At 42.5% G+C, this 21303-nt stretch overlaps 1 protein-coding gene across 1 annotated transcript in view; it reads right to left on the bottom strand.

Annotated features, from left to right (window-relative positions):
• Positions 1-6892: 6892 nt before the first annotated feature.
• The window catches only part of VSIG1 (V-set and immunoglobulin domain containing 1), a 36653-nt gene continuing 22242 nt past the window's right edge, over positions 6893-21303 (bottom strand). The window contains exons 4-8 of the mRNA XM_047081794.1: positions 17570-17768; positions 12785-12940; positions 12039-12158; positions 8035-8188; positions 6893-7220 (exon numbers count right to left, since the gene is read on the bottom strand). Coding sequence (XP_046937750.1) covers positions 6893-7220; positions 8035-8188; positions 12039-12158; positions 12785-12940; positions 17570-17768 — 957 coding nt within the window. The remainder of the gene's footprint in view (positions 7221-8034; positions 8189-12038; positions 12159-12784; positions 12941-17569; positions 17769-21303) is intronic.

Raw genomic sequence — 21303 nt, 5'->3', positions numbered from 1 at the left:
CTTAAGGAATTAAACCTCTGTTTATTGAATGCCAGGGTTAAAAATGATGACAGGGGAAATCATTTCTTTCCAATCCTTTTTAGCGTGATCAGAGAGTTAAGCTGTGTCTAATTGGGCCTGTCGGGTCTGAAGGCGTTTACTCTTCGTAAACGCTGACTTTATTAGTCTGAGGTAATAGGCTTTGTGGGTGTGAAAGAAAACTGATCTTTGATCTTCTTTAATAAGAAACAGATGGAACCAAGCCTCAGTTAAGTTGTGGGCTATTGGCATTTTCAGTGAAGTGGTTTGTTAACAATAAATCACTGATTTGTATAAACTAAGGATGTTAGGGGCACTGGATATTGATCAGATTGTTATCTGTTCATAAAGGAAACCCAATAGAGATGAAGCTGATTTAATGTCAGCAGGTTTTATAGTCACTTCCAAATGAACTGAAGAAAAAGAATTTTAATTGCAAAGCTTAACTGGAAAGAAGTTGAAAGATGTGAGTAAATAGGAACAGTGGAAAAAATTCTAAGTATCTTGGACGGAACCCGCAATTTGAGTTTTATGATATTCAGGGTAAATCAGCATTTTACTTCATCATTTTAGACACAGCAATGTAACTGTATGACCCCCATGTTTTGATTTCCCAGTTTCTTAACTATACCGACTACAATGAATTCATTACATGGCTGTGCCTGCTGCTTTCTGTTTCTGTGTCCTATTAACACTATAGAGCCCCCAGGTCAATCTGTGAGCAAATCTGATACAGAGTGGGGGCTCCTTGTTTTGGGTTCTATGGCTCCAGACTCACAGTTCTACTGCAGAAATTTGTATGTGCATTTTTCTGCGAAAAGGGCTCTGTAGCTTTCATCAGATCCTCGAAGGGATCTGTGACTCGCCAAAAGGTTAAGAGTACCCAGTCAAGAGAAAAAAAAGAATACTGAGTCAGTTATCAGGGGATGTGGTTTCTACAACAGTATAGTTCTCCCACATTATATAGTTTATAAATATTTATAATCCCTTCTCCACTGCAGCCTTTAAGAAAGCAAAAATCATCTCCACTGTATAGTTGAGAAGATACCCAGAGCTAGAGGAATCTAGCTTTCCTCGATCCTGGTCCATTTTCTTTTGACCTCTATTCAAAAAATGGACCAAATGGAAAGTACTATGACATTTTGATAATAACCTGTTAGTTGTAACACCTCCCCCCTGCTCCCCCGCCCCCGTGCTTTGCTTTTAGTTATGTTGGTGGTTTGTTTTTGGTTTCCTGGAACCCTAACATTAACATCTCTAATTCTTTGTTTTGCCTTGTTTTGAAACCAAAGTTCCAAAGACAAGATTATTGACTACTGATTGATTTAAACCTTTCATAAGACCCTCTAACTTGTTTTCCCGCACATAGACATTGTGAAATGATCTTTTCATTACTAAAACTTACGGTTTGGGGATGCCTGAGTGGCTCAGTCATTTAGGCGTCTGACTTCCGCTCAGGTCATGATCTCACGAACCGTGAGAAGTCAGAGGCTTAACCGACTGAACCACCCAGGCGTCCCAGAATGATCCAGCTTTTTAAAACTACATTTACCCCTTCCTGCCTCCCCAACTAAGAAGGTAATTCTGTATTATCTCCCACCTCTACCCCATAATAGGCCATCACAATAACACACATGGTGTGTGTTATTACCCTCAGAGGTGCTGCAGTTGAAAAAGGTCAAGTGCTATTACCTCAAAGCTCCCTTCTAGCTCTTCCACCTTTCCTTACTGAAAGTTCATCTTGAGTTACACAGCGGCCAGGGCAAGAGCTGCAAATATCGGGGCGCCTTGGTGGCTCGTTAGGTTAAACGTCTGACTTCAGCTCAGGTCATGATCTTGTGGTTCATGAATTGGAGCCCCGGGTCGGGCTCTGTGCTGATGTCGCAGAGCCTGGAGCCTGCTTCAGATTCTGTGTCTCCCTCTCTCTCTGCCCCTCCCCTGCTTGCTCTCTCTCAAAATAAATAAACATTTAAAATTTTTTTTAAAAAGAGCTGCAAATATTAACTTCTCAGCATACAATATTGGGGGTAAATTTCACCTGGTACTCTGAAGGACATTGAAGATATCCATATACATGATTTCTTAGCCATTTGGGCAAGAATTACTATGTTTTAGTCCCTTTTTCATAGACCACTGTGATTTGGAGGCCCTCCCCAGTGCAGCACCAAAGCCCAGGCTTCCTCGCCTGCAGTCAGCACACTACTGTTGATCACATGCAGGATTTGTCATAGTTAGCCAAGCTGTAACTCCTCAGGGACAAGAGCTTGCTCTGCTTCTGCTCACCGTTGTATCACCTGTCACCGTATCTGGTTCATAGTAGCCATTCAATAAATGTCCAGTAGATGACTGAATAAACATGAATTCGAGGAGAATAAGGGCCTATAACCAAAAAGCTTTTCTGTTGACTTGAGTGTATCCTAGTTGCTAAATACAGAAACAGAGAAGTCCCCGGAAGTCTTTTTGGGTAGTGCAAAGCTAATGATTATGAAACCCAAGGCTGTTTTGGGATTTGATTGGGACCACCCACTTAAATTTTAACGACCTACAGCAAAATAAATCTGGTAGTACCCTCTCTGAGAATTAGGCTGACATGTAATCAGAATGTTTGGGTAATGATCTATTCCATTACTTATTTTCTGATTCACTTTTGTTCTGTTCCCTTATTGGAAAGCTCTTCAACATGAGCCCATTTTCCTGCCCAAGTAAAATTTAGTGAAAATTTTGTTGTGATTTAATATTTCATAGGGTCTCAGGACTGATCACAAACAAATACATGGTGTGTTATGGAAATGCTAATAGGAGATTAAGGACACTGAAACGAAAAGTTGCACTTATCCAGAGTGGCCTTGTGCATAGGTAGTGTAGATGGTTAACCCATATGGTTTAATGTGAGAAGAGCTGAGAAGGGTCCTTTTCCCGGAAATCTCTCCCCTCTGGATTGTTCCAGTGCGTGAAATTCCACCATTTAGACTCTTTTCCCACCATTTAGACTCTTTTTTTAAGCTTATTTATTTATTTTGAGAGACACAGAGACAGAGCAGTGGGGAGGGGCAGAGAGAGAGGGGGAGAGAGAGAATCCCAAGCAGGCTCCACGCTACCAGTGCAGAGCCTGATGTGGGGCTCAAACCCATGAAACCACGAGATCATGACCTGAGCTGAAACCAAGAGTCCAACACTCAACCAACTGAGCCACCCAAGAGCCCCCACCATTTAGACTCTTTGGATTAAGTAATTATCTGTATTCAAGAATCTCCTTCTAAAAGGTAAATACTCAAAAGAGAGCTAACTCATTATCAATCCAAGTGACATCACTGGGTGATAAAAGATCATGTTCACTAGACAAGAACAGGTCACAGAACAAACAGCTGCTTTTTTTTTAAAATGGTGTCAAGGGTAGAGGTAGGTCCTGAGCAATGAATTCTGCCTGAGGGATGCAAAAGTGAGTGGGTCACTGAGCTAGTAGTTGCATGAGAGTCCTGGGTGTTTGGAAAATAAGACACCAGATGGCTAGGAAGGGTACTGAAAGGAGAGATCCAAAGATACCACTTCAAATTAACCTCACCTACATCCCAACTTTGCCCAGCTAAGGTTTCTGCATGGACAACATGCAGTCTCTATATTTTTTTAAAGTTTATTTATTTTGAGAGAGAGAGAGAGAGAGAGAGAGAGAGAGGACATGAGCAGGGGAAGGGCAGAGAGAGAGAGAAACCCAAGCAGGCTTCGTACCATCAGCGCAGGGCGAGACGTGGGGCTCAAACTCACAAACCATGAGATCATGACCTGAGCTGAAATCAAGAGTCAGAAGCTTAACTGAGCTACCCAGGCGCCCCTGTACTCTATATTTTTAAATCCAGTCTTTCCCCTGCATTCTTGTTGATTTCAACTCAGCTTCCAGGCTATGGAGATCATTTGGAGTTACACAGCATCATAACCATTCCCCCACAGGAGGAAGGCATCCACAGATTTATTAAGTGTGCCTTTTGTGTTTTTATCTAAGTTACTAGCTCTTAATCTTGGATCCAGGGAGTCTTAATTCATCTAAAACTGTACATGACACTTTGTGTATATAAATGTTTTTCTATGGAGAGGGGTCCAGAATTTTCAGCAGATTGTTGAGGTGATCCGTGACCTCAAAAAAAGTTGAAAACCACTGATCCAACTATTCACCAGTATTTTGAACAGAACAGTGCTATTAAGGAAAGAGCTCTAAAAGACAACCAAGAGTGACTTCTTTCCTGCTCAGCACTGATCCATCAGAAATTTGGGTGTGTAGTAATTAACTATTATGTATTAGTCTTTTTTCTTCTGATTTGCCTCTATTATAAAAGTGGAAGAGATAGGTGAATTACAGCTACCTTGGTGTTCTGGTCATTGAGATTTTTACACACAGCTGGTGTTTTAGTTTTTAATCTTTAAATATTAGATCATTCTTAAAACCTTCATTATTTTGCTTCCTGGACCCATCAGACACTGTATACCATAATATTATATTTAATACAAATGGAATTATATATATTTTTAAGTTTATTTTAATTTATTTTGAGAGAGAGCACACGGAAGGGGCAGAGAGAGAGGAAAAGAGAGAGAATCCCAGGCAGGCTCCGTGCTGTCAGCACAGAGCCTGATGTGGGACTCAAACCCACTGACTGTGAGGTCATGACCGAGCTGAAGTCAGATGCTTAACTGACTGAGCCACACAGGCACCCCTTTAAAAAATTTTTTTTAATGTTATTTATTTTTGAGAGAGCAAGAGTGCACATGCGAGTGGGGGTAGCTGAAAATTGACACATTAAAGAAAACACCTAAGTAAAAGCTGTTATTTCTCTCCATGGCTCTGGACATGTGTAATGTTAATTTTAAGTTCAACCTACCCTAAAACAAAAGACTCTACATGAATTAATGTACAAGTATGATCTCTACATAAAGGGCTTCACAGGGGCACCTGGGTGGCTCAGTTGGTTAAGCCTCCAAATTTGGCTCAGGTCATGATCTCACGGTTCCTGGGTTCAAGCCCTGTGTCGAGCTCCATGCTGACAGCTCAGGGCCTGGAGACTGTTTCAGATTCTGTGTCCCCCTATTAGCTCCTTGCCCGCTCATGCTCTCTCTCTGTCTCAAAAATAAATAAACATTAAAGAAAAATTTTTTAAGTAAGTAAAGGGCTTCACAGCTTAAGAAAATTCTCTACATGAAAATCTGGATGTGGTAAGTTAGAGATTCATTACTTCATTTAAAAACGATTCACCTTGGAAAGAAGTCAGATACAAAAAAAGTACATACTGTATGATCCAATTTATACAAAGGTCAAGAAAAGGCAAAGCTAATCTCTAACGATCAAAAGAAAATCAGTGGTTGCCTAGGTCCAGTGTGATGGGGGGATTGCACAAAATCGTATAGGAAACATTTTGGATTGATGGAAATGCACTATTTATTATTACTTTTATTTATTTTTGAGAGAGAGAGTGTTGTGAGCAGGGGAGGGGCAGAGAGAGGGAGACACAGAATCTGAAGCAGACTCCAGGCTCCGAGCTGTCAGCACAGAGCCCAATGCGGGGCCCGAACTCACAAAAGGTGAGATCATGACCTGAGCTGAAGTCGGACACCTAACCAACTAAGCCACCCAGATGCCCCTGGAAATTCCCTATTTAAATTGTGGTTTCATGGGTGTATCTACATCTGTCAAAACTCATCAAATTATACACTGGAAATAGGTGTGGTTTATTGTATGTAAAGTATATGTCAATAATGTTAATAAAACATTCACCTGAGGAGCATTAAAGTAAGATTTTATTAGTATTATTTATTGAACTTCAAAATAAGATAGAAACTCTGATTACAGATGAAAAAGTCTACCTATAAATTTCTTCAAGGTAGGACGTGGGTAAAATATGATCAATGGAAAAGACATTTTAACAGGTGGAGAAGAGGTGACATCAATGCACTTTAGTTAATATTTAGCATTTATACAAGAATAGTATCTATTCACGTGGAATATCCCAAAAGCGAAACAGATCAAATAATTAGTTCAGATTATCTAAAATAGATCTTAGGTGTTCATTTAAAACAGTTTCCCATTTCTGGCCCTTCCAAAGTAGATAGCATCGGACACAGTAGTAACGTAATATCTCATTAAAAGTGAAATTGTACATCCCCTATGATGTGTATTCACCAAAGGAAAATACTATTTGGAATTGTCTACTACTTGGAATGTACTACCTGTACATTATTTTCAATTTAAAATTAGGTTATTTAAAAATGTTGCTATGCTCAAGATATTGTATAGCAGGGTGGGTCCTTGGGAAATCTAATGTGATAAATGAAACACTGATTTCAAGACCTAGTTTTAAATGCTATGTACCAATTAAGATGTACCCTTTATTCTCCTCCGGAATTTTTGAGGATTGTTTTTTCTAATCTATGACAGAATGCTGGTAAACTCTTGTCTTTGGGGCCAATGTGAAATGTGAAAATGAATAGGGAAGCCTGGACGGCTGATCATAGAAATAATATGGACCCCAGTTAATGCCACCTTGTCATGTGTGCATGTGGAATGTAACAAAGTGTAGCTAAAAATAGAGAAATACAGTTTTCTGAAATACAAAGTAGATGTTGCTACAAAACACTTTCAACTGAATTAGAAATCACATGCCTTATCCTTAGTTATGCTTACATGTTAGTAAAATGGTAAGTAATGCAGGAACCCTTGTGCTTATTTAGTAGTTATCTTGACCTGTTTATTTAGGATTGATGGTGGGAGCACCTTGTTAGAAGAGGGTTGGTTAGAATGGAGGGAGGTGGTGGGAGATTGGTTATGTCAGCTGAATTCCAAATCCCAATTATGGGTTCCTTAGTGATGAACACTACTTAGGCTACCGGCCTATGGCTTATTCGCTCCCTTTTCCTTGCCACTCAAGGGCTGGATGCCAATCCCGGGCTCAGGCTCAGGCCCAGGCTCAGGCTCAGGCTCCGGCTCCTGCTCCTGCTCTATCTCAACCTCAGGCACCAGAACAGGCTCAGGACCCGAGGCAGGCTGTGGAGCAGGCTCCTGGACAGGCTCAGGCTTGGGGTTAGGCTCACAATCTGGTCCCAGGATGGTATCAGGTTCATTCTCATGGATGGAAGGTGGCAGAGGCGCCTCTAGGTGGGTAACGTCTTCAGCTGGTATGACCTCGCACTCTGTACTTTGTTTTATCTTTGCCATTGGTCTGCAGGAAGAAGGCCCAAGGAAGAAGGAGTTAGGGTATGCCATTTCACATGGAACCACAGATTGTGTCGCTTCAGTGACCATGGGTTCCAATCTGTTCAAGATCTCTGTGATTTCTGATATTCTGACTCATTGTCAGACCACGAGTTCATTCTGTCTCCTGACCAGAAAGGATAGATCTCAACAATATAAAGAGAGTTCAAGAGAGAAAAGCCAGTATTCAAAAGGTAGGAAAACTAATGTCAGGACGAAACGGTCTAAATAATGTGTTTGAGGGCCAAATCCATGGCTCTGAGCCACTGCTAGCTCTCACTCTATCTAGCACAATACATACATAGTTGTGCACAATACAATACATAGTTGTGGAAGCATAGAAATGGAGAGAGAAACAAAGGAACGAGTGTGATACACATTCAAGAAGAAATAGCAGAGTGGTCAAGAGAGTGGGCTGTGGGCAGAGCCACATGCCGATTTCCATGGGCCACAGGCACTCTTGCCTTCATGGTCCTCTTGTTCCAGGAAAAATGTGAAAAATTATTTTGTTATGACCATGTTGGTAGAAAGATGAGTATATCAGCATGATATATTAACACATTTTCTTAGACCTAAAAGGGTTGTTGCGGTGGTTCAATGAGTTGATACACATAAAGCACTTAGAACAGAGTCTGGCACACAGGTCTCAAGAAATGGTGGCCATCATCGTTCTTCCATATAAGCAGTGAGAGTGAGCAGAAAGATACCCCCGACATGTTAAGCTAAAAAGAGCACTTAGGAAGAGCTGACTGTCAAGTAAAGGCAACAAAATAAGATCTTACTCAAGTTCTGTGGTGGTTTTCGAATTTCTCTTCCTTCCTTTCCCCTTTGCCTTCGCCTTTGCCTTGCTCTTTGCGAAGCACACAACAGAGATGATAATGGTGGCACCTACTACGGTGCCCACCAATGCCCCCAAAATGATTCCAACTTCTGGATCTGGAAGATATAAGCTGCTGGTTGGTAAAGTGGAATGTACTGTCTGCCTTTTACATGTGCATTTGTGACCAGTGCAGAATATCTACAGCATTCATACAGTGGGAAAATGACTTGTAGAGCCCGGAAACCCTGAGAACTCGGCCAGACTCATAGGGGGAGAAGAAAGATGACTGGCTTGACTATGTTGCTTACCCATTCACATTGATACACATAAGAAGACATATGCCTACGGGGGGGGGTCACTTTCAAAATGGGGCTTAGAGAAGTGGGTTTTCAATGGGCATCTTCTCTTGTTTTTGCTTTTTTAAAATGTTTATTTAGAGAGAGAGCGTGCATGGGCACATGCGCATGCGCATGCACACACACACAGGGGAGGGGCAGAGAGAGACAGAGAGAGAGAATCCCAAGCAGGTTCCACACTCAGCATGGAGACCAATGTGGGACTTGATCCCCTGACCCTGGGATCATGACCTGAGCCAAAACCAAGAGTCGGACACTCAACCAACTGAACCACCCAGGCACCCCATCAATGGGCATCTTCTTGACCAATGAAAACCTGTGGAGCTACAATCTGGTAACCAGAGAAATGACCTCTGTTACAGGCAGGGACGTTTCACCAGGCTTATTCAGAGCATAGGTGAAGTAGTTCCCTAAAAACCTCTCCCACAGATTCCATGCTCACCAAGGAGCCTCATGCATTCCGACACTGGAAAAAGATGTGCCCCTTTCCATGAACAGGCATCTGGTTTATTAGATCAGTCTATGGAACAACCCAACAAATGTGAGATGACCCAGCTGAGCACCAGACCTTCCAGCACTAAAGTTCTGTCCCTGGGGGACCCTATCTGAGTTCCAGGGGGCCCGTCCCCATCTGCCTCCCTTCAAACAAGACTGGACATCTTATACTTTGAGATATACTTTGAGTTCGTTGATCATTATTTCGACTTTTTATGGTTAAAGGAATCCATGCATGTAAATTGCAAAGCGAAATGATTTGACTAGACTTCTAGCAAAGAAACAGCAGTCCCTTCCTTCTCCTCTCCCCATCTCTGTGTCCCATTCACTAGAGGCAACCACTCATCTCTCTCTCTTTTTTTTAAATCATCTTGATGTTTGCCCCCATGTTTCTATTATGCTTGTTCTAATTCTCCAATTTTTGTCCTTTTTTGATTACTTCCTACCCTGGAAGGTGAAGATTGTATTCTTATACCCACCCCCCACCCACATTCTCCTGATAATAGCTATAGCACAAGTTGTTGTTATATCAAAGTTTGCAGTATGCAAATGTTCACAGCTGTGGAACATAGTATATATATTATGATTCTGGTACATTTACAATTTTTCATTGAAGTTCATTATTACCTCATTTGGGGATTTTTTTTAAATGTATTACTACTAACCCCCCAAATTTCCACCAAAACTATTAAAAGTCCTTTTCTTAGATTTAAATAGGTCAGATAATCTATCGGTTTCTTTTTTGTTGTGGAGGGGGGGGTGCAGAAAGAGAGAGAAGCGGGGCTCACCAGAAGCAGGGCTCATGTTTACCTGAAGCGGGGCTTGAACTCACGAAACATGAGATCATGACCTGAGTCAAAGTCAGAAGCTTAACTAACTGAGCTACCCAGGTGCCCTTTATTGGTTTCTTATGTTTTTCCCCCTTGGAGACGTCCCTTCTGGAGCCCTCCATCCTTCTCCCCCAGCATGGACTGTTCGCTCTCCTAAGCCTGCTGCTGTACTGTCATCCCTTTCCTGCCTTTCACCTTCATCCCTATTTTCTAGATAAAGAAACAGGTTTTTCAAGTTCTTTCAAGATCCAGCTCAAGTAGCACTTTTTTTGGTAGAGTTGCCTGGGTTCTATAAGCATAATTAATTGTTTCTTCTTTGGTGTCCTAGAGACCCTGTACAGACCACTATTATAGCATTTAAGACATTTTACTGTGTCCTTCTAGTTAAACTGTGAGTTCTTGAGTGTAAGACATGTATCTTACTAACCTCTGTATCTCTATCACCTATGATAGTTCCTGGCAAATAGTAGATATCCAATTAATGTTTGAGGGAGGAAGATAGGGAAGCAGGGAGGGAAAAGAAGGGAAGGGAAGGGAAGGAGAAGTGAGCAGGCAGTCAAATGCCAAAATCATTTAAAAAAGTATTTGAGTGGAAGCAAGGTTCAAGTACAACTGCTGAGTCTCTACATGTGCAGTATAACTGTACCCTTGGAAAAGCAAAACAGGATTGGGAAAGATATAGAGACACACAGAAGAAATGATCAAGGCACTGTGGTAGAATGAGAACACAGACAAAGACCAAAAAGATGTCCCTTCACCTTTGAATAGAAATTAGCTGAATGAAGAAGCAACCTGGAATTGCAAAATGTTTTTGTTTTTTCTTAAGTTTATTTATTTATTTTTAGAGAGAGAGAGAGCACAAGCAAGGAAGGAATAGAGAAAGAGAGAGAGAGAGAGAGAGAGAGAGAGAGAATCCCAAGTAGGCTCTGCACTGTCAGCGCAGAGCCCAACACAGGGCTCAAACTCAAGAACGGTGAGATCATGACCTGAACTGAAATTAAGAGTTGGATGCTTAAGGGACTCGGCCCCCCAGGCGCCCTTGTAAAACTCTCACCTCTTTGTTTTCAAGTTTATTTATTTATTTTGAGAGAGAGTGGGGGGAGGGGCAGAGAGAAAGTGTTTGATTCAGGACAAGTGGAAGGAAGAAACCTTAGCTTCACAGGAGAGCAATGGTCCAAGGGAACTGGCCACCTGGATACGGTATATGCTTAAGTCACAGATTCAAAGTGAGTTAGAAATAATGAATAGGTGACATGATCCTAAGTGTTATTAAGTGACCATTCAAAGGTGTGGCAAGATAGCCCTTGTGACAGCTTGCCCCCGATTGGCCCAATTTTACAATTCCGGGCCCTCAACTCTGTGCTTAGTAACTGAGCACCTTTGAACTGGAAGGTTGTGTTTGTTTTGGGTGTTTTGTTTTGTTTTGATAGAAAGAGAGCATGTGGACGTGCACCTATTAGCGGGGGAGGGGCAGAGAGAGAGAGAGAGAGAGAGAGAGAGATTGAGAATCCCAAGCAGGTTCCACGACCAGGACAGAGCCCAGTGGAGGGCTGGGTCTCATGACTGTGAGGTCATAACCTGAGCCAAAATCAGGAGTTGGAAGCTGAACAGACTGAGCCACCCAGGCACCCCTGAGAGGTTGTGGTTTAAAGGCATCCTGGCTGTGCCAGTCAATAACTGGATGACCTTGGGCAAGTCACTTACCTCCTTGAGTTTCAGTCTCCTTTTCAGTAAAATGAGGCTAACAGTACATTGTGCCTCCTCAGCAGGGTGGTTGGAGGATTGAGATAATGCTCACCACACCTGGCCATGTATCTGGCACACCATTTGTGCTCCACAAATATTAGCTGTAGGTACAAGTGCTATTATTGCTATTATTATTAGAGACAGATCTTAACAAATTACTGATGAACTGGAAAGTTTGTGAGCTCCGTATGTGACACAGATTGCTAGTTTCACCAGGATTCACCAACAGCATCACAAAGAAAATTCATTCTGGTAATATCAATGGGGCTGCTGTTTTATTTACTAAATAGTAATATCTACTTTCTAGAAATGTTATGAGGGTTAAACAAAATTTTTGTAAATGACTTAGGGCAGATTACAGCACATATTAAGTTATTAGGTTTTAGGATAGTAATTCATCATATCAACCTATAAATAAACCACCAAAATCTCCAGAAAGGCAGGAAGGACTAACCAGGGATCCTAATTCATTTACTGGGTTGGCAGGCCCAGGATACTTGACCTAAGGAGAAACTATTGAAGTTGGATGATCAACTCACGTGAAGAAGTTAGATCAATTTCGCAGGAACTATTGCCAAGGTTGTTGATAGCAGTGCACAGGTAATAACCTTGTTCAAAATTGGTCAGATTTCCAATAACCAAAATCCCGGTGGCTGGGTCTGTCAGAAACAGGAAACAGACTTTTGAAATCTCTTATGTGGCTACAGATCATAACAATGTAGCAGAATTGCTCAATTCCCACCCACATCCCTACATTGGCCTCCCTTCCCGGAGATGTTCTGGATCCAACTAGACCCCGTGGGACTATTCCAAAGGTAGCCCATCTGGAACCATCCCTATTCTCTCCATACCCACCACCTCCGAGCCAAAAACAGGCTTGACTTCTACAGGCTGGGGATAAGACCAGACCATAGTCATCTTGTTAGGAGATCTTTTGACATCCCCTTTCCAGAAAAATTGAAGACTGAGCTCTAAAGATGAGCAACCAGCCCCACACACATACTGTCAGCCGACCACACACACCACACCTTGCCAGGGGCTGTGGAGGACGGTACTTTTTTTTTTAAAGTTTATTTATTTATCCTGAGAGAGAGAGAAAGAGACAGCATGAGTAAGGGAGGGCAGAGAGGGAGGGAGACAGAGAATTCCAAGCAGGCTCCGTGCTGCCAGCACAGAGCCCGACCCGGGACTCAAACTCATGAAACTGTGAGATCATGACCTGAGCTGAAACCAAGAGTCAGAAGCTTAACTAAGCCACCCAGGATCCACAGAGGGCTGTACTTACTGAAGTTTTCTTTCACTGGGACGATGTCTCCTCCTTCAACTTTATACCAGTAGTACACAGGGGAAGGTGTCCCAAGGACCGAGAGGCAAGAAAGAGATATAGGATGGCCAGTTTCTGGTAGTCCTTGGATGCTGCAAAGGGGCTTAGAAGGTTTGACTGTAAGGCAACGACAAAGAGTAAACATCCTGAGGGGGGAATTGCACTCTGTAACAACTGCAGTCACCTCCTCACTGTCATTTTGTAGAATGTGCGCGCTCCATTTTTAAAGCTTTGAAACGTTAGTTTGACAGTTTTCTGATTGTACCACCAGGTGGGGGTAGAGCACTTCAGGTTCAAGGGCCTTCCAGTCACCAGGCCATTAAGATTCTAACAGCATCTCTTCTGTCGGCCTCCTCCCCAGATTCATAACCATGAATCTCGCATTGTCTTAAAATATGCCTTTATTAAAACTGCCAAATGTAAGCAAACACTAAACGACTAAGGACAGAGTTTACACTTTTGAAGCACAGTTTTAAAGGAAAATAGGACCCTTAAATACGTTGCAATAAGTTGTTATTTATTCTTTTTACAAAATTTGTTTTACTAATGCTATATTTTTCCTTTCCTTTATAAGTCTTTTTTGACATTAATTTCTCTGGGGATGGGTGACACAAAACTATTGGAGGGTTTGAATTTGCCTGTGTCCCTCATCGGTAGGGGAAGCCCATTTTGAGAGGATGTGTTACGTGAAGCTGAGATCTTTATTTATCTTTCACTCCACGTGCATTTACTTGTTTGCCTTCTATGTGCCTGGCACTGGACAAGGCACCAAAAATTCAAGAGTAACCCTGAAACACTTCCGAAGTGGGGTGGGGGGAGTAGTGAGAGATGAGGCCAGAGAGCAGCAGAGGCCATAGCTTGGAGAGCTTTGTATTTCGTGTATTTGTCTTAAGTTTATTTATTTATTTTGAGAGAGAGAAAGCACAAGTGGGGGAGGGGCAGGGAGAGAATCCCAAGTATGGTCCACACTGTCAGCGTAGAGCCCGACACAGGGCTCCAACCCACGAACCATGAGATCATGACCTGAGCCAAAGTCGGACACTTAACCGACTGAGCCACCCAGGTGCCCCTCATGTGTTTTATACAGAGAGCAGGAGCATCATGGAAGGAATTTAAATAGGGGAAGGACAATGGTCATTTTTAATGCTTTAGATGGTTTGCTTGCTCTCTGGGGGTGCGAGGAGGGAAAATCGTCACAAGGTATCAAGGAAGTAGAATCGACAGGACATGGTGACCAGACGAATAGGGGGCATGAAGAAGAAAGTGTAGGCAATGATGATTCCTAGGTTTCTGATTTGGACAGCTGGGTACATGAGTTTGTCATCCTGAGATAAAGAATACAGAAGGAGCAGGTTTTCAGGGAAGGAGGGCAGAGGAGGAAGGGGTGACGATAAGGTCAGTTTGGGACATACTGAGTTCTAGCTGTTTATGAAAACATCTCCATGAAGAAGTCCCATGGGAAAGTGAGAATCTGAATTTCCTCATTCATCTTGCTGCTCACAGCTTATTCGAAGCCTCGTGTTACATGTAGATAATAATCTAAATTCCAATACTTACCAACTCACCTTCCTTCTCTTCACCTAGGCCTGAAACCCTCCAAAGACACAGCTTCTCTAGCTCAGGCCAGTTATACCTTGAATGCTCTGGACTCCCCCAGCTCTCCAGCTCTCAGTTTGGAGGTAGCAGTTAAGAGCACAGTTCTGGATCTGCATAGACTGCTCGCTCTGCAGTTTTACTCTAGATGGTGTTTAGGCAAGTAACCTAACATAACCACCCCTCAGCTGACTCATCTGTAATCCAAACCATCCAAACATATTGGATACTATATATCCTAATATATTGACTTTATCTCTGACTAATCCAAATATATTGAATTTATGCAAGTAAAATAATTCCTATAAATGCCTTGCACATGGACTTGCTGTTGGGCATGGTCTCCTACATTTTGTGGCCTGCTACTGAAGTTAAGCTTCCAGTCTCGGACTCTAACCCACTCTACACATGAGTGAGAAGACGGATGCAGCTGTAGCTCTTTGACACCCTTCACTAGCCCCATTGTTTAAACAGCTGTTTTTTAAATTAAAGTAAGTATTTTTCTATTTAGCTCTTTATTCTCTTTTCCTTACCCCATGGCAACCGTCACTAGATTTAGAAACTGATTATCACCATGATGATTTGATCGGATCGCCTTTACAGCAGAATAGAGCATTATGAGCATAAAATTAAATGGGGAGTGTTTCTAGAGCCCAGAACCAAACCCAGATAGGCTTTCCCCCCCCACTGGACACATTTCTCTCATTTTATTTTTTTATTAGCAAAACACTTAGCGAATCACTTTGAACCACATCCCAAACCTATATATTTTCTAAAACTACTGAATCAGGATGGGATTGCCATTTCAACCAGTTAACATCCCCAGTAGAACTTGGATGTTTCACTGGCATAGCCATTGATCTACCATTTAGCATTATTGCTTTCAACAGAACCAGGTTGGGAGGAAGAGGCTTACCTCACAAAGTAAATGAAAATGCTTCATTGTGTTCTCAAGCCTTCTCTAAATTCATCGTTTTCTTTTTATGTGCCAAATCACAGAAGGAATAGGGTGCTTATTCCAAATGTATACAAAATAATTATTCAAACTTCTATCTGGGTATTTTTCAAAGCTTCATTTTCCAAGGCTGTCATACCTAATGGATATCTCTCAAATGAATGGTCGTCCAAACCACCTGCGCCTTTGCTCACTGCTGTTTCCTTTACCTAAACCGTGTCCCTGCCACCCCAGCCCCTATTTTCTAAACTTTTGGAGGGCTGAAACCCTGTCTTTTCTATCTTTCCATCACCATTGTGTAACACAGTAACTGAACACGTGTTCAGGATTTGTTGAATGAATTTATGCATGAATGAGCAAAAGCATGGGATCTACGTCCATCACTGGGTAATGGAATGTCTCTGGGAAATTCATTGCTAGGAAGAGTGATCTCTAAGGAAATATCAACACCTCTCCCCACAGTTGGCCTCCTTACTCCCCACGGCCCCCACCATGCCCAACTCCTCAGACAGAGGCTTGGCTTCTTTAGGTTGTTTCTGGTCAGAAGGACAACCCAGAGCCAGGGAGCAGCAGAAAAACTTTAGAGGGCTAATTCCCCCAAATGCTTTGAAAGTTGAATCTCCAGTATATCATTTGATCCTCAAACCTGTAAAGACAGGGCAGAGATTACAACCCCATCTGCAAATGGCCAGAGAAAAGTGGACTGACTTGCCTGAGGCTACTGAGTAGTGGAGTATGAGCCAGAACCTAAGCCTTCTGACCCCCAGCATATATACCACACTGTTTAGTTCCCATGTACATGACTAGTCTTCCAAACTGGAGCATCAGCTCTCCCAGGAAAGGGCTTGTAATTCTCTTGTCTTCCTCCTGTACCCCAATGCCTAACATGGGGCTCAGCAAAATAAAAGCATGACTGAGCTACCCCACTCTTAAAAATCAGCTCCTGATGACCTTTCCCTCTTTTCCAGTTGGGTAGATGTGGGCAAACCTCACAATTCATTTTGGGCATCACCTGGGAGGCAAGCTCAGATGATTCTGGATGGTTCTCCTGGATGTGCACCTTGTTACCAACTACTGCTTTTCCAAGCTAGTCAATTATCAAGTCACTGGTTGGATCTAGTTCCTTCTTTCCTGTGATGGATGTACACAGCTCAAGAGGAACAATGACTGGATCAGCTCCATTTGGGATTACTTAGAAATGGGAGATCCCTTAGCTCAAATGGTTGATTGGTGAGGTTTGACAGCCCTTTCGTTTCTCCCTTCAGTACTTCCACAGGCCCACAACAGGAGCAAAACTCTCATTGTCCTTTTAGAGACTGGAAGGGGTGCTAGAAACCACCAAAAATTGTGAACTCTCCAAGAGCAGAAACTATGCCTCCATCACTGTAAACCTCATGGGTCCTGGCACAAAATAGGCACTCAATAAATACTGTATAAATGAACCACTCCAAATGCATTTGAAAAGCAGATATGACTTGCTGAGTGCCACATAACGAATATCTGTATATAAATAAATTCTCACTATGGCTTAACATGTGGTCCTTTCTCCAAATAGTGCTAACTTTTTTTTTTTAAATATAATTTAGTGTCAAGTTAGCTAACGTACAGTGTATACAGTGTGCTCTTGGTTTCGGGAGTGGAATCCCATGATTCACTGCTTACATACAACACCCAGTGCTCACCCCAACAAGTGCCCTCCTCAATGCCCATCACCCATTTTCCCCTCTCCCCCGCCCCCGCATTTTAAAAGGGACTCTCCCGCCTTTATTCAAAAGAATGGTTTAAAGGTGGGAATTGTGCCCGGCTTAGGAGAGATAATAAATTGACAGTTCTCTCCCCCAGGTAGGACTGGCTCCAATTGGAGGTTCCCTCTGAAGGAGTTGCTAGTGATCATTTAGTGGCGACTGTGCATTGTCCCTCTGTTCCCATTCTACCCATCAGAGATACGGATCCCGGAGGTTGGGTTATCGTCTGCTTTCTGCCATTTTGGCAACACGGTTTCAACGTGTTTTGTGAGTGATTTCTCAGTGTTACTATGAAGGTTGGGATGGTGGTGTGTTTCTCTTTCCCTGCTAATAAAAGGAGCCGGGAGGATATTTACCCCCTGGGACTTAATTAGCACCATAACTCACTGCTCATTTAAGGTCTTAGTTGTTCCAAGAAGAGAAAAAAACAAACAAACAAAAAATTGCCCGTACCTAACACATTGACTTTGAGGATGCCTTGATTTTTTCCAACAAAGTCAGGGGGGTTGTTAACATCACAGACGTAGACACCACTATCTGTTGGTTGCATATGTGAAATAGTGATAGATGCGTTATCTGGGTCGTTGGACCCTACAATCCGACCTTTAAATTGCCCGATGGCTGTAGCTTGTCCACCTTCAGAATAGTAAATCTAGGACATAAAAATGACAGAAATGAGAATTGGAGAGTGGCCAAGGCTAAGGTAAGCTACCCAGAAGCACCCTCTATCCGATGTCAACTTTGTTGGTAAGAGGCAACATCCCCACCCATCCTCTCCCGCAGGGAACAGATCCCACGGCAAAAGTTGCCCAAGCCAGTAGGGTGCTTTAGCTTTCTCACAGGTGTGCACAGCCACCTCTTCACTTGTGCACAAAGCAGTTCTGTGATGTCATCAGAGCAGTGATGCATGCCCATCTGACAGATGATAAACAGCTGGAGCTGACAGGATTCAACTCCTACGCTTTGGCTAGATCAAGATGCTCACCTGATGACCCTACCTGGAGGAAAGTCACTGCCTAAAACACAAATGCCTGATGGGAAACCAAAACCATCATCCCCCCCGCCCCCAACTTTATAGACTTTGTTTGATTTGAGTTTACTTTACTCAGTGGGACTGCAAGAATATCTGGTTTTCCTAAAGTTAGAGTATTCATACACACATACTCCTTTGGAGAAGTGAACTTGCGTTTATCCTGTTCGTTAGAAGAGAAACATTTCATAGCAGAGAGGCCCCTGAGAAATCATCTGGTCCCATCCCCTCATAGTGGCCTAGGAAGTGCTTCGTCAATGGCAGCTAGTACCATTCTCCTCACATGGAAGGAGGCAGAACTGGAGTTATTCCATTTAGACAAATAAGGGCACTCAAATCCAGAAAGATTAAATGGCTCACCCGAAGTCACAGGATTCATTTATTATTATTATAATTTACCACAGTCAAGGAAGACCTGAATTCTAGTCTCATCTCTAGTAGAGATATGAATAGTTAGATCATAATGGCAACCGTGGGAGCGGCGTGGTGAGGTGGAAAGAGGCCTGATCTAGGAATCAGATGGTCTGGGCTTTAGCCACAGCTCTGCCTCTGACTGTGACATAGTCAGGGAAGGTGGCCTCTGGTTATGCCTCCATGGCAACCTGTGATAAGAAACTTTGTGATAAGAAACTCTGTTATTTAATCATCTTTCCAACCTTGAGTTTCCACATCTGAAGGAGGAGCCCAAGCAAGATCGTCCAAATTATGAGATGTATTCCCCAAGTCTAGGCACATAAGTTGATTTTAGGTGGCACATAAATGAAAACTTGTTACAAAGACACATATCTAGCACATCAAGTCTGTGACTTCATGGATATTATTGCTTAGGGTGACACTAAGATATTTTTAAAATTTGAAGAAACCAAGTCAATATAGAAAATGACATTAAATAATACTGCTAGGGGCGCACAATTATGACAAAAATCATAAAGACATAAGGGGTTGAAGCTTGGGTATCACGGGACTAGGTGATTCCCTAAGATTTCTTCATTGTACACAGTCTATGCACACACTTTGTTAGTTTTATATAAATGTGCGTTCAAGTGATTGTTTATTATTTAATAAACTGGTATTGCGCTAGTCCAGTAGAACTAATTAATGTTTTCATAAAATGTACTTAAAGAGCCTTATTCATTGAATTCACTCTTCTAACATTTTAGAAGAAACTGAAGCCCAGAGAGGGAAAAAAAAAAAAGACACACACAAAGTTTACAGCGGGGAAAGATCTAGCACCCAGTTCTTCTAATTCCTTGTCCAGTGCTATTTACCTTAATAGGATGAGGGAGGGAAGACAATCAGCAAACCAAAAAATATTATCAAGATAAATTCAGATATATTCCCCTTCAAATAGAAAGCCAATATATTTTTAAACTAAAGCAGAAAGGTAGATTCTGAGGGAAAATTCAAAGAGCATATTGAAGGAGAAAAAAACCTGTTTCTCTCCCCAAGTTCTCTAATATCAACTAGCTTTTTTTCCTGTTACAAATGAGCTGTTTATAATTCAATTTGTCCACTCACACCTACTGAAATCACAAACTTTTGTCCCAAAGGAGTCTTGTTGGACTTACAAACTGGAAAGTCAACATTAACACAAGGTATCCCAGTGGTCCAGGAGGAGGTTCAGCTCATCAAAGGTCTATTACCTTAATCTGGGTTAACACCCAAGCTATCCGGCTTTCCATTTCACTAGCCAGCATTGGGCTTATTTACTTTCTAGCCAACAATTTGAGGTCCTGTGGACTTTTACCTGGAACACATCCTGCGGTCCCTCAAGGAAGCCCTTCTACACCTTAGACATCTGGCTGCTACCCCTGCTCCTGGGAAGACTGGGGGAGGGGTGAGTCAGCCTGTCTTATGCTGTGGCCTGGCGACATCACAACAAGATACATCAGTCCTGCCTACAGCCCTCAGCCAGTGCCAGAGGGTAGGGAGAAAATATCTGGTTTCTGCAGAGAGCAGAAACCCAAGAAAGCATGTTTTAGGCCAGGACTAGAACATTCAAAGAAGCCACTGTAAAAGTCACAGTGTTGGTTATGAAGCAAGGTGAAATGAGCAGGTAAGTCATGAGGCCCTGGACTTGTAACTTCCCTGTAAAAAGGACCTTCACCGGAGCGCCTGGTGGCTCAGTCGGTTAGATGTCCAACTTCTGCTCAGGTCATGATCATGCAGTTTGTGAGTTCAGGCCCCTCATTGGGCTTTGTGCTGATGGCTCAGAGACTGGAGCCTGCTTCAGATTCTGTGTCTCCTCCTCTCTCTGCCCCTCCCATGCTCGTGCTCTGTCTGCCTCTGTCTCTCAATAATAAAATAAAACGTTAAACATTTTTTTTAAAAAAAGGACCTTCACCAATGCTTCTACCCAAGCTCCTCACACTGTAACCTCATATATATATATCTTGCCCTTTCACAAATAATACTAAAAGGTGTCAGGGATAGGAACAGAGGTGAGGAGGGATAACAATGGGCACCTAAAAGGGAAAAGCCTTGGCCTGAGAAGGAAAGTCCCCAGGGCTAGCCAGTGGCCAGACACAGAGATGGAGGGACTTTTCTGTTAGGGGAAGTCCATGCTGTCACACTGTCCTTGTAAAGAAAAAAAAAAAAGCAATGTTTTCCTGAAACTGCTTATCTAATCACACAGGAAGTACTGAAACGTGGTTCCATTTGCCACAAAAGAATAACTCTTTTAAAAATCAAAGCTGAACAATGGCCAAGACCCAGCCCGTGATCCTGTGAGGCTTGTACCTTTTCAAAGAAAGTATATTGTCAATTTAGAGATCAAAGCAACTGAGGTCCAGGAAAAGCCATGGATGTTCAACAGACCATATCCTTTGGGAGGTAGGGGAGAGAAAATCTGCTTAAAGAAAATCACACCTATCCAAGTGTTCCCTTAAGTGGTACTTGTTAGTTTTTGGCCTACTTGTGCTTCATGGATGCCCTGCTTTTCTCCCAAGGTCCACTCTGCTCCTTGTGATGTTTGAGGCTGATAGGGAGACACATTAGTTACAAAACCCCTTTAGAGATCACTTCGTTTATGGTTTCTAAAGTTGATGACCCTTCAGGAGCCAGATGGATATTGGGGTTATGGGGTTATGGGAAACAGCTGAGAGGGGATGGTGGCTACTGGTAAGATCATAGAGGAGAGTGGGGAATGTGGTGAACT

The sequence above is a fragment of the Lynx rufus genome, unplaced genomic scaffold (assembly GCF_022079265.1).
Source record: "Lynx rufus isolate CCGP_SWC_20201006 ecotype Redwood Valley unplaced genomic scaffold, mLynRuf1.p SCAF_19, whole genome shotgun sequence".
NCBI classification, from domain to species: domain Eukaryota; kingdom Metazoa; phylum Chordata; class Mammalia; order Carnivora; family Felidae; genus Lynx; species Lynx rufus.
The sequence above is the reverse complement of the archived record's forward strand: the minus strand, read 5'-3'. Positions and strand labels throughout refer to the sequence as shown.